The sequence below is a fragment of the Haemaphysalis longicornis genome, unplaced genomic scaffold (genome assembly GCF_048455015.1).
Source record: "Haemaphysalis longicornis isolate Haplotype H1 unplaced genomic scaffold, Haemaphysalis longicornis Haplotype H1 scaffold_1, whole genome shotgun sequence".
NCBI lineage: Eukaryota > Metazoa > Arthropoda > Arachnida > Ixodida > Ixodidae > Haemaphysalis > Haemaphysalis longicornis.
Window position 1 is genome coordinate 471,797,079 of NW_027526203.1, and position 16,665 is coordinate 471,813,743.

Here is a 16,665-nt window from a genome sequence, read left to right on the forward strand (position 1 = left end):
ATATGCCGTGAACCGTGCAGGGCGACCCTGCTTTGTCATGCTTATCCTTCCTTCTAATAATCTCCTTCCTGTAGTTATAATTTGAAGCGACGGCTAGGGTGCAAACCTGGAGGAAAGAAAAGGTATTCTTTCCTGAGAAGGTATTCTTTCCTCCATGGGGGCAAAACTTGTGCCCACCCGATACAAAGGGGATTGCCACATCATCATCATCATCACTCCAGCGCAGGAGCTCTATGCCTCTGCATGTGTCGGCGCTGCGCTCATGCGAAACTTGGTTGGCGTGATGTCTGCTGTGTCTTTCGATTCTGCTGAATACACTGTACTGCTGAACGCTTTCCTGCTGCGGAGGTGGCTGTTTTTACACAGCTGAAGTTTCCGCACCCAAATGCGACTTTAATTATCCAAGAAATCTCATAAAAGCGTCTGCGTGATAAGCGTCACGCTTTCGATCGCATGTAGATCACCTTAATGCACCGAAGGTCGCGCAGTCGCGTGTGCTGTGCCAATTAGTGCGGTCATGACTTCCATTGCACGTAAATAATGCTCACGAGCTCCAGGTTGAAGCATGAAGTTAAAGTTCAGAAACGGTGTTGTGATCGGCTGCATCACTGCTGCCCTTGGGTGAGCGAAACTTTGTTGACGGTCAGCTTGGTGCACGCGAAAAGTAGCACGATATACGGAACTGGCAAGTGTTCCGCGTGAAGTCACGCATATGGCTTTCGATTCTTTGCAGGAGCGGGTATGTCATGCGTCATGACATAGGCTTTATTAGCCGTTTATATGAGGAGAAGCCTGCGCATCCCTTGAACGAGTCGCCTTACATTTATTTCACAGGTAATTAACCGCGAAGTCGCGTAGTGCTGAGAAAGCCTACTTCAGCCCGCGTTCCCTTTCAGAACCGGCACCAGCGACAGAGGCAGCCCCGTCGTCATGGGGCCTGGCGGGAATATTTCGCAAGGAAACTCGTCAGCACTGGTACTTGCTGTCGGAGGCCCGGTCCAAAGTGCAGAAGAACCGACACGAAGCCGTGAAAGCGCTTGGCAGCATGACAAGCTTGAGCGGTATTGTACTTCCGCGTGCAGCACTAGCGGCTTGAAAAAAACGGTGGGGAGTCGCTACCGCGAGACCACGGAATGCGTGAAGCTGCGCGCAGCAGTCGAACAGTTCGAAGCTGCGCTGTTCATTGCAGCGCTACTTGACCGAGGTTGGCCGCTTGTTGCAGCACGCGGGAAGCTGCGCGCGGATCGTGCATTTACAGTGTAGTGCAGTATAGGCCGTATCGAAACGAAACCAGCTTGCTCGTACGTGCCTTTCAGGATCTGGTGCAACTGCATCATGAACCTGCAAGCATTTATGCGTTAAAAAATATATTTAACACTAAATATGTTTTTAATTTATGTTTAGTCGCATGTGAACCAGCAGACGTGAAATACGGCTGCTCATGAGCTTCATTGTATACAAAAGCATGTGTGCGTACAGGCGCGTAGTGCAAGAAAGCATTAATTTTTTTATCATATAGTATTGTTGTTATAGCTGCTGGCAGCACAGGTATTAACACTGTTGTACTTGAACAGTTGGTAGTTCAGCTGCTAAGGCTTTCACTATTTCTTGCATCATTTTTTACAGCGTTCCCGCCAACTACATACATGTGTTTGATGGTTCTGGGTGTTATAGAAAATAATTTTATCAAAGAGAAGAGGACCCTACAGTGGCTAGCTTATTCCGGCTCGGATTGTGCACCCAGGGTATCTGCCATGCTTGAATTTGGTTCGCTGCTGAAAGCTATGTACAAGTCACCAGTATCGTTTCTTCAGGACGCAGTTGCTAGAGCATTTTTCTTTATGTTGGGGTGAAACGTGTTAATGCTGTTGATAAACATTGTTTCATTCAAACCTGGTGCCTAAACTGTACCCTTACATAAAAGTTTTGTGGGAATAAGTGAGCGATTGCCCCAAAAATGTTTTTTTATAACCAAACAGGAGGGATTTGAGGCCTACTTTGGGTTTGACTTCTGGGTACATAAAATGTCAGAGTAGATTTCGCTCCTCACTATGGAAGAAAAAGGCAACAGCTTAGGAAGGAGGGGGCCTCCTCGATTTACCAGTCACATATAGTCTTTCAGTAGTCCAAGGACTCCAGCAAGGCAAGAAGCACCATAATTTGCACGTAAAAATGAATGCTGGAATGGAAATGTGCTCTTGACCCCTTTTTTTACACATTTATGGCTTGGTGCTAAAGGGACCATGAATGCAGTGTACAGCTTTGCTTCAGTGAAAAGATTGCCATGGTGGAATAGCAAGTAAGTGAAGTCTAGTGCAAACTGCATTTAATTAGACTTGATAATTAAGAAAAAAAATGAGGTAGGGTGGTTAGGCATTATACTTTAACGCACTTCCCGGATGGTTGTCATCAAATGGCCTGTACGGATTGGCTGATGCCATTAAAAATGGCAATTTGGAAGGTTTGGGCCTGGGGTAACTGTACTTGAAATTTAAAACACTGCTATTTTATAGTGGTAGGGCGATTAGCAAATGACTAAGGTGTGAAATCTTATGGGAAACTAAGCATGTTGAGGCCCTCCCTATGTGGCTCTTGAAATGGTGTAGTGCTATCAAAATAGTAGGAAATTAATATCAGGAACTAGGGCTACACTTTTTCTCATTAAAGTGTTGAGAGTTTAGGCAGGCTCAAGTTGTTCCATTCTAGTCAAATATTAGCCTTAGCTTTTCTCATTGTCTGCAACAAGCACAGAATTCGTGTGCATTGCACAGTTAAAATGCTCAAGTTGATTTTGCTAGGGTAATAGCCATAGCCCAAATTCAAGGTCCTTGTTTGACTGCAAGCATCAGCATGGGGTCAGGACTGCCCATTTCGATCTGCTCCGTCACTTTCGCTGCAGGAGAATTTTGGCCCATAATGGGAATTAGGAAACGAGTGGCTAATTTGAAATTTGTTATTTTAAACACAAATTCCTATGTGAGGGAAACATTATCTCCTGCCAAACAATATTGTAGGGAGGCATGAAGGGCCCAAGCTTTTGGATAAAGCAAAGTTTTATGTTGTGTTCCCAGTCCATTTAAGTACAGGCCTGTGGCGTTGCGTGCAATCGAACCACAGCAAAGTATTTTATCATTCCACAGAAACCAAAATTGCCACATGGGCAATAGAGGACGTCTTCTGCTGGTGATGCTGTGTAGTTGGATCAAAATAGACTTGGGTCCTATTTAACTCACAATTTGGCCAGCATTGTATGCCCAGCCGTGGCGGCCGCTTTTCTGATGGAGGCGAAAAGCAAAAACGCCCGTGTGTTCGAGATTGCGGCCCATGTTAAAGATCCCCAGGTGGTCAAAATTAATCTGGAGCCCTCCACTACGGCGCGCCTCATCGCCTGTGTAGCGTCGGTGCGTTAAACCCCATAATCAATCAATCAATCAATCAATCAATCAATCAATCAATCAATCAATCAATCAGTCAATCAGCATTTTATGAGGAGAAGATGCCTGCATTATTTTTAAATTCAGACAGATACAGATTGGCACCCCTACATGTTGCGTTGAATAACTTGTGCACTTTGTAGAACTTGGTGTTCAGAACCCTATAATAACTAACTGTGCCTTCCTTCTTTTTTTCTTATCGCAAAGTTTTGACAAAGTGTTTACTACTTTTCTTTAAAGATTCTGAGCTGTGTGAAGTCGCTCAGGCGTGTGACTGTCGAACAAGTGTGGGACTAGCCAGAACAGCAAGCACAGACCTGCGATGCTTCCTTGCACCGCCTCCTATCCCCAATAACATTATGAAGGTGAGCTCCTTGTGTGGCCACATTTGTGCGAGCGCAGTGCCAGAGGAGCAGAGGGAAGTTGCAAACGTTGCCAAAGGGACCACGAAGAAAGCACACAACTTCGCTTCACCTACAGTGTTAGGCCTTTTGTACCACACTATGTTCTTGGTCCACAAGAATTTGCAGCCGGATAATTTCAACTTGCAGATGGGCAGATGAGATCAAGAAGTTTGCGGGGATAAATAGGCTGCAGTTAGCACAGGACCGGGATAATTGGAGATTTATGGGAGAGGCCTTTGCCCTGCAGTGGGCGTAGACAGGCTGCTGCTGCTGATGATGATGATGACGACGATGATGATGATGAATTTCAAATTTCCCATTTCTTCCCCCATTGTGGCAGCAGCCAAAATTGCGTAGTCATGATGTTGACCTCATGCATCCAAGGGCACGACGCAGCAGGAGCCAACGGTTGGTGATTCAAGCTAATGCTAGGGCACTTTGGCAGAGGAACACCACAGCCGTGGGTTTTGTTCCTGCACTTTGAAACTCCTGCTGAGGAGATCATTTGGCTGGAATTCAACAGCTCGAGCCTCACCCAATTTTTAGCAGCATACACGTCCAGTGTTTTGAGCGAAGTTTTCTGGGTTGGCATAAAATGGATTTATTATTCATTCAGAGACATCATGGTGTGCACTGGCACATTTTGGCATCTGGGCAACTGTAATAAGAAGAGATCAAAAAGGGGAAAGGGTGGGAGATAGCACGGAAATGTGTAATGGAATGGGGAGGACACCGAGGGCTGCCAAACAACGGCAATAATGACCATGGTGAAATTGTCCCCTTGTTAAAACAGCCACTCCAAAAGTGGCACTGGACTCCATCCATTGTAAAAATAGCTACAGCGCGAATATAAACAAGGAGACAGAAAAACGACGGGACGAGCGCTGACTTCCAACTGAATTTAATACAAGAAACTTTGCCCCTTTTATATGCACACTTCATGTTAACGCCAGTAAAAAAATAAAATAAAATAAAAATTAGAAATTACAACAAGGACACACAAACAAACAAAAAACAGACGTATAATATCTGATAGCACAACACCACATCAACACGCGTTCACGCACATGACACCGTCTACACAAACACCATTACGTCATACCCGATGTACAGCACGTGTTGGATAGGAAATCGCTCTCTTTTTTGGACAATGTGATTGACACACGGCTCACACATTTACTACCGTGCCTTTGAATTTCGTGTGCTTCAATTATTTCTCGCGTAGCTTGGTTTCCGCTTCTTCCTATCACCTCGCACATGTCAATCTGAGGTTTGCACCCGCAAGATTTGCTATGCAAGGCTAGGAGCCCATAATTCCCTTTGTTGACATTGTTGTCATGCTTCCTCAATTGGTCATTAGGGTATCTGCCAGTTTGACCGACATACACACACTAACATTTCTTCAGGGGAATGCAATAAACCACACGCTCCACACATATGGACGTACTGCACATGCTGTGGCCAGGAATCGAACCCGCGTCCTTGTGCTCAGCAGCGCAATGTCCACTGTAATTCATGTGAGGCATTTGGCAGTGTAGTGTATGTGGACATAAGCAGAGGATTAACTTGATTTGTTTGCAGTTCTGTACGGCACTGCCACCACATTTTGTGAAAAAGTCTACTCCACTTTCCAAGTTTGCTGAAGCATCAAAAGGGCTCCTGAATTTTGTTATTATTTCTGTGGTACGTGGGATTGTGCCCAAACTAACCAGTGCTGGAAAAAAAAAACACCATTTTTAAGCTCAGTGTAAATTTGCCATCATTGAATGAGGAAAAATTGAGTTTTGCCATTATTTTTCTTCTTTGGTGCATTTCTTTTTTCATGCTGAATCCGATTGCAAACACATTCTTGAACAGTGGCTTTAGCATGGCAAGCCTGATTTCGCCTTTGGCAAAGCTTGTTGATGAGCAGCTTTTCTGTGTAGCAACACTGGGAACATTTTGTAGTGGGCATCAGCGTTAAGTTCAGCTTATGTGCTGCAGATTACACTCCATTGCCACTACAAGGTGCCCCTAGTTACACTTCCACAAAGTACTGCTCAGAAGATGAATGTTGCCATTTTGCTTGCCACATCATTGCAGATCTCATTTTTACTTTTTCTGCAAGTGCTGTTTTCCAAATGTCGTGGTTATGCACGATTCTTCACTGACAAGCTCTCATCGGGAGCATTTGTTGCCGTGCTGGTACGATTTGTCGGAGGAGCAGTTGAACCTTGCAAAATTCTCATGGGGGCTCGAGTCTGTGCACAACACCACCTGCCCAAGAAAACCGGTGCAAGAGGGCACTTTTTGGGGGACAGCGAGTGGCCGGCTACGGCCGCCCTGGATAATTGTCCGCTCAGGCCTTTGCTTAGTGTGCCTGCTGGTATCCTGCAGGGCAGCCTCCAAGATGGCCTGCGAACTGTCTTGGCAAAGCTGCCAGAAACAGAAGCCAAGTCGTGCATCAGCTTCTTCACTCAAAATGCTCTCCAAACAAAGCTGGAGTACTTCGACGTCCACCATGTAAGTCAATCTCCAACCGGGCTGTTGCTACTGTTGCCCATAAGTGGTTGGCCAGCGGAATGCGTGAGACACTAGTGCTTCAGAACTTCCTCCTCATGTTACACTTTCCATCACCTTGTGCTGATAGGAAAATCTGTTGAGTGTAAAGAAAAATTAACGCAATATTATGGGCTAATTTTGGCATGATTGCTAGTGCAAATAAAAATGAAGGGACTCAAAGAAACAGTACCATGCTAGGCTGCAACTGGTTGTTTACTTTCCTCGCCTAAACACACCTAGTACTGACTCGGCACATGCGCACTAGAAGCATGGTATCAGTGTTCACTGCAATCATACTAACAGCGCTGGCCTACTCCTGCACCTGTGCCAATGAAGCTCGGGCTCTTACTGCTGATGTCCACTTCTGTAATTGTCCAGCCTCGAAGATTTCTCTTGAACCCTGCATTGCAAAGCACACTGGTCTGATTGGTGGCAAAAGCATCCCTGACAAGGATTTGCGAGGTGGCCACCTCTTGCCACTGCGTGCGCAGCTGCTTGGTGCCCAGCCCGTGATCTTAAATTTATGCACCAGACAATTAGGCCTACATAACACCGGCCACATTACAGCGGATTTCCTGTACACCAGTGTGATTTTGCACTCTACAAAGTGCAGCGCATGGTTCACTTTGCAGGCCTTGTCTTGATTTTGCCCGTTTACAACTGCGCACATGCATGCAAGCTTACCTGGCTTACACGAGTTACCTGTGCAAGCTTACATAGCCTGCAGCTGGAAGGAATTACCTTATCTGTGCTTTCATTATGTGCAACACACTGATGCAGCAAGATGCAGCAAGGCCACAAAGGCCACTGGCTCTGGACTAGCCCAGGGCAGGTGCACACTGCCAAATGCCTTCGTTTTCCTCCTGCGGGGGTTACTTTGTTATGCATCACCAAATGCACTTCATTGATCAACATCTTGTCTGGGAGCAAGTGTCAATGGCCTGTGGTGGGCTGGCATCACAAAGTGATCTGGGGCCAATGGTAGAGTAGTACGCTTTCTGGGGTCAGGGGCTGCATGGTGCTTGTTGAGCCTGTTGTGAATTTGTGCTGCAGGACAAGGAGGACAGCCTGCGGTGGCAGCGTCCGGCGGCAGGCCAGGCGGCGCTGCTGTGCCTGCAGGCGCTGCTGAGCCACACGGTGCTGGCCGAGCACCGGCGCCTGCTAGTGGAGGAGCTGGGCGTGCTGCCGCTGCTGCAGCGTGTGCTGCACGAGCACGCCCACGACGTGCCCTTGCACAGCCTGGTGGCCCAGATGGTCGCCAACCTGGCCCTGGACCCTGCGCTGCACGAACGCCTCTTCCGCGCAGGCCAGCTCCCGCTCGTGTTAATCGCGTCCTCTCCCTTTGCGTTGCACCCATCGAGGGTGGAGGGCAGAGGGTGCCTCAATGACGTCGTCACACGAGCCATTCACTCTTGCAGAGGACAGGAGAGGGCGGGAGGGGATGCGGGCGTGGTGGCTAAAAAGTTGAGACCACAGAGTGCGCTTCACGGTGCCACCTGAGGCCACTGCTTGCACTGGAAAAGCAGAGAATGTGCGACAGGGCACAGTACTAGTTGGAGACGAGTTTCATGCCACCAGGAGATACAGTGGCGCCTGGGGCTACCGGCCTTCCCCGAAAAGCTATTGCACCTAAGTGTGTGCTCACTGCCAAAGTGGAGCCAGCTTACAAAGGATACTGAGCAGAGCGTCCCATGTTGTAACACTTGCCACACACTCACTGAGAAAGGGGCTGCTTGAAAGTGATCGAACAGTCTCTTTCGAAGCACATCTAAGGCAACGTTCATAGGCTGTATAAGCTACAGAAATCTCTAGAAGGCATCAAACAGTTTTTTATGTCAAAATTATAAAAAATGTACGCAAAACCAGTTTTCCAAACCAATTTTTTGGCCAACAATCATACTTCCTACTGAAGCAGAACATTGTCTAGACAAATCTATGTGAAACCATAACATAAATTTTATAGATGAGTCCTGTCAACATCCTCCACAGCTTCTATGGAGATGCCTTGACTTTTTTTATTGTGCAATGCTGTGTCAACTTTAGTCTGAGGCGAGTACTAAGGTGGCAAGTTGACTAATCAAACCTGTAGTATATCAAGGTGGCTCTCATTTTTTCAGTGTTTTTCATAGTGCAGTTTAAAGAAAAAAAGGGCTATGCGCAACAGTGGGGCTGCATTCTGTTGATATGACGCACATGCATTGAGTTCTATTTTTGTCACTTTGTTTATGGCTAGTGGCGTAAAATCCCTCTGAATAATTGTTGTATCCACCTATTGAGGATGTGGAAAAGCATTGGTGATTTTAGCACAGTTGGCAAGCAATTTTTTGAACTTCATAAGGACGAAAAATGTCTGGATATATCGTCAGGCGTAAAAAATTGAGTAAAAAAGCACCAATATTTTATTTGACAGTTTCAACAGCAGCATCGAAATTGTTGGGTAGTTCAAAAAAATCAGTCGGTGATGGCATGCCCATTTACTAGAGGTAATGACATTGCTTTTATCTGTTCCCAGAAGTCAGTCTAAACATTGCAAGAGAGGTAACAGAAATGGAGGGGCTTGTTTTTTATGCATGCAGCTTTCAACTGCAAATGAAATGGCGGGAAATTGTTCTTGTTTTAATATGTGTTTTTCCATTGGCGAGGCCAGTCTAATACCAATTCGGTAATTATATTATTAGTGTATAAAACAAGCTTTTCGTGTTTTATACATGAAAACATTGTTCAGGTGGAACTGCGAGTTGTGCAGCCACCACCTTTGGCTGTACTTGATTCTCCTGTTCAACACAGCATGCAGAAAAATGGCAGGCTTTTCTGTGCCCTAATTGTCCCTACACTTATTTTGTCCCTTTTTAGGCTGGGTTGGTATCCTGGCTCGCTGGTTGCGTGCACCCGAGGTGTCGGTGTCATTCCCCGCTGGCCGTGCTCTGGCCAACATGGACACTGACTCGCTGCTGCCCACGGAGTACAAGGATGGTGTCTATCTCTTGCATCCACAGTACAGGAACAGGTACCGACACACGGTCCTGCACTTTCTCTTCGCTATGACGTTTTGTAACAGTACTGACGGCTGAATGATGTGACTTGTAGGTTGACTGTGTGCAGACTTTTTCAAGCAAATATTGGAACCAAGCATTGCCAGGAACTTACAGTCGAGAATTTCGATCACCATAGGCCGAAAACAACTCAATTCCTGAAATCCAACAAAATCGGCATCAGCAGTTAATTAAGTCTGTGAGAGTGTGTGATGGCATGGGCAAAATGTGGCATTGGGTAAAAAGAGAAGACCAAACAAACATCCTCATTAGGTTCTGTAGCATCTTTTATCCCTTTTTTTATCCCTGCTAACCTTTTGACCTTCATGTTACCCACTGTGGCTGTCTGTGGGCCAAGAGCCTGATAATTAGCTGGAGGTATCAGCTGTGCAGGCTGAGAAGTTGTGCCATGGTGCTTTTCGAGCCTGTGGGATTATGGATTCTTCATGGCTAAACAACTTGAGCGTTGGAAGTGCCTGTGCACTCTTACACATGCTTCCCCAATTTTGGTGACCAAAACTGATCTGGTGGCAATTGTGCCATGGTAATACATCATCGGCAACTTTGTGGTCAGTCTCTGAAGTTGCAATTCATTAAGCCCAACAGATGTTTGTAACACCAAAGAAATATGCCAGTAGATATATCTGCAGTGGAACTTCTAGAGTAATTTGACAAATGATAACATGTAGAGTTGCACATAATGGCCTACAATGTGGTGCACGCATTGCCAGACAGGGTTAATTCTGTGCTTTGTGGAAGGTGTGATGCTTTGACTAAATAAATGCACGTGGAAGGTAGTGGCAAACAACACAAGCAGTCTTTAGGTTGTGGGAATCGTCGAGAAACCGCGGCCCGCAATCCCGAGCCAGCACGCGCTTCGGGAGAGATGCTTTGCGCTGAAACTGGTCCGGCGCTCCACTAGTTTGTCGGCGACGCCCGAGAGGTGGCACCACCACTTTGTGCGGGGCATAGGCGCGCGGGCGGCGCGATCGTGTGCGCTCGGAAGACGGGGAGAGTCTCGCCAGAGGCTCGGTCGGGGAGATCGACCGAACAGCGGGGTGGTGGCGGACACGTATCTCAGGTGGAGACTGTTGTTTGTCGCGTGCCAGGAGTGCCTACCCCCCGTTCGCGATCACGACCTGGGCGGCGTGTTTCGTGAACGCCGTCGAGCCTTGTGCTCGCATGCTTTGGGAGTCCCCAAATAAATGGCTGTGCTTCGGCACTACTGTCTACTGTGTTCTCGTATCGGCGAACCTCGCTGGGCTGCCCCAGGCTCAAGGTCCCGCGTGGTTGACACGCCGGGAGCTAGCGTGGTGGCCTACTCCGGAGTACTGGCTAGGTCGTCCCGAAGAACCCCACGATATCCCACACGGCGCCCGAACGTGGGTCTCGTCTTCAGACGAATTCGAGGTTGCTAGCTCCCCGAGAAACGTGTGCTGCAGTCGCAGCCCGCTACGCTTTGTCCGGAAGACTTCAAACGAAACGCCTCGTGCCGGTCGGTTGCAGGCACACAGTTTATGGTGCCCGATAGAGCCGTGACGGCAAATGTGTAAACCTTCCTACACGCACCAGGTGGTACGTCCGAAGGATACCTCCGAACACCACAGCCGTGGCCCGCTTGTGAGATGGGAAGTACGTAGGCCTTGTTCCAACATGGCGGCGGGTCGCCTTCCTCGTAGCGCCGTCCCTGCGCAATTGCGCCAGCGGTGCTAGTTGAAGTTTCCCGCAGGCGCGGCTCACACTACCGAGCGAGGGTGCGGTGTTTGGGAGTTCGCAAGCCGCACGATAAACCCGCTGCTATTGTGCTTCGACTTTGAGGCGGAGTGTTTGCCGATTTGATGCCTGACAAAGAGTGAGGGTGATCGCTGAAGAATCAGTCTCCTTTAGCTGCAGGGGGAAGCGGGATCAATGGGATCGTTGTCTCCGCGCTTCCGGAGTGCGTGCGTCTCAATGCCGTGAAGTCTCCACTCGAGATTGCATTTAGGCAGTAAGAGCTTCGCGCAGCTCGGGAGCAGGCTCGTTGGTCGCGAGAGATCGCCAGTCTTAGGAAGAGACGGACTCTGAGGCGACCTATACTGGTGATGTGCGCCCGTAAGCCGCTGGTATTGCGGTTGGCGCTGGCTCTACGGCAGCTTGTATTGTTGCGAGCGAGTTGCAGGAGCCCCGCCTGCTTGATGCTGACGCAGCTTTGCTGACCAACACACCAGGCCGAAATAACTCGGACGGGTGTTTTGATGCCGACCCCCCCGTAATAGTCAGGCGAGCTGCCTCCAGGTAGGGGTGGCTGCTGGAGCACAGTTGCCATACTCGTAATTCTGCGAGCAAGCAAACGTGCAAGAGAGAGTACCCTCGGGCGTGCAGCTTTCTGGCCAGTCACAGGAGATTGCGGAGTACCGCTGCTCCCAACTTCAAGTATGGGAATCGTTTGCACCAGTTGGTGAGAGTGAGACCTGCAAACAAATACCACCGGGAGCCACGCCAGTCACCACTGCTACAGACAGCGAGGATGGCCTGCTGGACCACCGGCGGGCCTGAGCGCGGTCCCCGGAGCTGCTGCCAGTTGCTGCTCCGGCCCGCCGGGCCACCGACCTTCCGGCAGCCAACCATTCGGGAGGACCTGCGGTCGAAGCGGCCACGAAACCCAGGAGGCGGCGAGATCTGGCGCCTACGCGAGCGACGCGAGCCTTTGGGCAGCCGTCGTGGGCACGGCCGTTCCTGTTACCACCTCGAGCTAGGAGTGGGGTCGCATCATGGCGCGACCCCGGCGTTCGTCAGCTGCGGCTGCAGGCTACCCCCGGGCCTGCCAACCTGCTGTGCTGCTCAACTGCGAGAGACTCAGAGCCGTGCAATGTGTTTGCGGGTTTGTGAGGCGAGCATCGTGGCGACGGCATCGTGTGGTGAACCTTGGTGTGGACTGGCATAGGAGTGGCGTTTGGTGGCAGTTTTGCTGACTTGAGGCGTCATGACGGGTGCGGTGTAACGTGGCGTCACTTGAGCTCAAGGGGCATCCAGTCTTTAGGGGGGAGGAGTGTGGGAATTGTGGAGAAACCGCGGCCCGCGATCCCGAGCTGGCGTGCGCTTCGGGACAGACAATTTGTGCTGAAACTGGTCCGGCGCTCCACTGGTTCGTCGGCAGCCCCCGAGAGATGGCACCACCGGTCCGTGTGGGGCATAGGCGCGCGGGCGGCGCGATCTTGTGCATGCGGGAGACGGGGAGAGTCTCGCCGGAGGCCCCGTCGTGGCGAGATCGGCCGAGCAGCGCAGTGGTGGTGGACACGTATCTCAGGTGAGGACTGTTGTTTGTCGCGCACCGTGAGTGCCTGCCTTTCGTTCGCGATCACGACCCGTACAGCGTGTTTCGTGAACGTCGTCAAGCCTTGTGGTTGCATGCTTTGGGAGTCCCCAAATAAACGGCTGTACTTCAGCACTACTGTCTACTGTGTTCTCGTATCGGCGAACCTCGCTGGGCTGCCGCAGGCTCGGGAGGGAGCCCGCATGGTTGACATGCCGGGAGCTAGGGTGGTGGCCTTCGCCGGAGTACTGACTAGGTCGCCCCGAAGAACCCCACGATATCCCACAAGGTGTATAGAATAAAATCAGCCAATCCTAGTACTAGTCGTAAATGCAGCTCTGTAATTTTTATCTCTCATTTCACCATGGGAGCAGATGGTTTCAAAACGGCATTCTACGAGTGCCTGTCACTGTTTGAACATTTTTCATACTGTGAAGGCGGAAGGGTGCGCTTGCCATTTCATTGAAGCCAATTTTTATTTTATTGCAAGTTCTTGAATAAACTTTTAAAAAATTGGCGCAGCTTGCACTAGGGTTGCAAAGCCAGAGGAATGGTGGAGCTGGGGGTCGACCTAGCTTCTTCAGGTTTGGCTAAGTTTTTCTAGGTTTTGCTGGGCTTCGGCGCGATACTTGAGGGTTGGATCGTAGCTATCTCATGTTATTGAGCAGCGACGCGACAGCGTTCGCACTGCGCTGCTTCTTCCTTGGAAGTTACATAACTTCTTCGGCCAACCCATGTTTTGTGGGAGTGTAAACAATGTGCTCAGCGCAGAGTCACGAGGCTCTGTGTGCCCGATCGCTGGTTCTTTTCAAGTGGAGGTGTGTATTTCCATCCAAAAGTGATCCAGTCCACTGCACGTTTGACCAGTGACTGCGCCGAGCAGCGTCTGTGTCGCTACATCAGCGCACTGATGTCACAGCTGGGTGAGGCTTGACTCTTCTGCCTATGAAGCTGCGCAAAGGTCATGCTGGGTGCCTCGCACCGGAGCCGCCCAGCATGACTTTCCTTTTTCATAACACCACTGGAAAAAGCTTAAGCTTAAACAGGTCTGCTGTTAAAAAGCTGATTCTAGAACTGCGATGTGCATTGGAATTTCAAGCACCACTAATACAAGATTACAAGTTTTGAATATTTGCAGACGGTACATTTTGTGGGGTATGTGCCCTTGCACTTGTCATTGCTTGCAAACTAGTTTGCTTTTCTTATCAGACCCAACGTAAGGAAAATTGCATGCCTCCACTAGAACCACCAGTGCTTTTGTTGTCTTTTTAGTCATTTTATTCCACGTTGTGAACCTGATCTTTGGAGGGGTGATGGTGGCTTGTGATGCTTGACCCCGCAGGGAGCCGTTGGTGTCTGCAGACATCATCTTTGTGCATGGGCTGTTGGGCAGTGTGTTCAAGACATGGCGCCAGCACGACAGCCAGGACTCGTCGAGCCAGCTGACCAAGCTGGAAGGGGGTCTGCTGGAGCCCAAGGTGTCCGCCGTCCGGAGCAGTGCGTGCCGGATCCAGGTGGACCACTCGTCCCCCCGGGCACGTGCGATGCACGAGACGTACACCAAGTGCTGGCCAAAGGTAACTATGCCCCGGGGCGGGGGAGGCCTTCAATCCTACTGGGGGCTGGAGAAACTTTCGGTGGGGTTGGTTCCTTGTGCGGTCTCACGTGGTCGCCTGCGCATGCAAAAACATAGCGAAAATGGTGCGAGCAGCCAGTCACACGAGGCCTCTTGAGAAATCAACCCCACCAAAAGTTTTCTGGCGCCCAGTAGGATTTGCTTCTGAATCAAGCAATGTTTAGTCAAGCTACAGTGCAGAAACAAAGGTGGACTGAGAAGAAAAGAATGCAGGTGGGCTGCCCACAGAGCCACGAAAAACATATCTTTGCTGTGTTTCTCCTGGTTGCTTTGCTGTTTATCTAAAAGAAAAAAAAAGAGCTGTTGCATCATGTGTTGTGTATTTGCATCCAGTCTTTCTTAGTCTGCGTTTCTTTTGCAGTGGGGTTCTTTTGCAGTGGACAAAACATAAAGTATACTGTTCTGACAAGTATTCATTGGGGTTTTAGTTTGGGCCTATAAAGGAATGCATAAAATTCAGCAGTTAATGTTTTACTTTATTCTCATGCACTCTCAATCTTGTGCTAAAAAAAAATATATGCTTGTCTCGTAGTAGTTCTCAAAGATGCGCTACATTCTTTGCATTTATGGGGCCCCCCGGGAGCTGCACTTGTGAGGGTGTTGCAGATGAAAGGGGAACAAAAGGCCTAATGCCCACACGTTACAGTGCCCTGGCCTACATTAAAGTGCCCCTGCTGCTGAACACGCAGCGTGGGTGAGAGCATGCTCTCACTACCGCTGCCTCGGAGCAACAGTGTGCACACGTTTTTTTGCGTCCACGGTTGGGCCTAGTGTGTCCTTTTCCGAGGCTTGTCTCCCCTCCCTGCCTCCTTCCTCCTCACCACCTCTCCTCTAGCGAGGCTACACTGGACCAACATCCAACATCACTAGAGAAAACGTAGCTGGTCCCAGCTGGTTTACGGGTTACATTCCCAGCCGGGCCCAGCTGGTCCTAGCCGGTTCCAGCTGGTACCAGCTAGTTCCAGCCAGGAATTTAACCATAAACCAGCTGGGACCAGCTACCATTTTCTCTTGGGATTCGTCAAGAAAATTCTTACGGTTGGGCCTCTAAGGCTAAGCATACAAAAAAGACTACCAGTTTGCCTAAACGGAAAGCAAATTATATTTGGCCCACTACCGTCAGAAAGCAATAGAAACAGATGATGAGGTGAATGAAACAGTGATGTTTTTATCAAGGGCTTTCATGATGTGAGCTCCCTTGTAAAACAACTCAGCAAGCCACGTGAGATTTTTCGTTCCCTCATGTCCTCCCCGAAATGTACCCATTCAGCCACTGTTGGCACAGATTTTGTCACCACATACAGCTTTCATTCTGCGATGAATATCGCGACACCCTCAGCTGTTTGAAACTGGATGGTCACTTGCGAATCCACCGTAGATAGATTCCCTAATTACACCGGCCTTGTTATCAGTGGTGTTCAACACGAGCCAGACTCACAGGGACAATGACTCTTTCTCGCTTATACTGTGATCGCACTTATCACAATAAGTGCAGTATCATCAAGCTCCTCATGTGCTGGCCTGCGTGACGCAGCGAAAATGGGCTTCACTTGTTAAGACGTAGAGTGCTGAAGTTTAGAAGACGAACACAGAAAAAGGGACAGATGAAATGGTTGATGCACGGACTAGCAACTGGAATTTTTAATGAACGGAAGAGAGAGTATACACATATGCCGCCCCTTTGCACATCACTGTATGCATGCGCCTCTCATCAAACCTTATCTCTTAGAAATTTAGTCTCCCTTGCCAGCAGAGAGATGGACGGAGCACTGACGTACTCGCCCTCAAGGCCCAACTTTAGAACCACTAAATAAGCTACGCTTAAGAGTAACGACACTGACGCACGGCGGCAGCCATTTTGGTGCCTGTCGCCAGAGTGGCCAGCTTTATGCGCCCTATTGCGCCCGACATTGACGGGCAGAATTGGTCGGGGTGCCGCTTGGCAACCATGACAGCTGTGTTTACTTTTTGAGGATTTCGAGCCTTCACGCCGGTGTGACAGGGTCACGCTCAGTTACGCAAGCGTAGCTTATTTAGTGGATACAGGTTACACTAGAGCGACTAACTAAGCTACGCTTTACTGGTGGCTGTAGGTTATGCTAGGCCACAGTCGTTCTTTCGCAGTGGGAAGCGAAGCAGGCATTTTCCACCATCCAGCCGGTTGAAAAAGCCCAGTACAGAGCAGCACAGCATCGCTACTCTGCCTGGGGCCTAAAACTCACTAGCCACGTGTTATATAGCCCCACTGCGCTCTGAAAATCACGATTTATCAAAGAGAGCGTGCACTCGGCAACACGGAGGCACCAAAATGTCAGCTCCCGTGGGT

The 16,665-nt window shown here is 49.3% G+C and overlaps 1 protein-coding gene across 1 annotated transcript in view; it reads left to right on the top strand.

Annotated features, from left to right (window-relative positions):
- The first annotated feature begins 237 nt into the window (after window positions 1–237).
- LOC144156250 (protein SERAC1-like) overlaps window positions 238–16,665 on the top strand; it is a 31,322-nt gene continuing 14,894 nt past the window's right edge. The window contains exons 1-8 of the mRNA XM_077688172.1: window positions 238–621; window positions 734–834; window positions 897–1,061; window positions 3,675–3,799; window positions 6,215–6,340; window positions 7,433–7,685; window positions 9,233–9,386; window positions 14,046–14,280. Coding sequence (XP_077544298.1) covers window positions 566–621; window positions 734–834; window positions 897–1,061; window positions 3,675–3,799; window positions 6,215–6,340; window positions 7,433–7,685; window positions 9,233–9,386; window positions 14,046–14,280 — 1,215 coding nt within the window. The 5' untranslated portion in view covers window positions 238–565. The remainder of the gene's footprint in view (window positions 622–733; window positions 835–896; window positions 1,062–3,674; window positions 3,800–6,214; window positions 6,341–7,432; window positions 7,686–9,232; window positions 9,387–14,045; window positions 14,281–16,665) is intronic.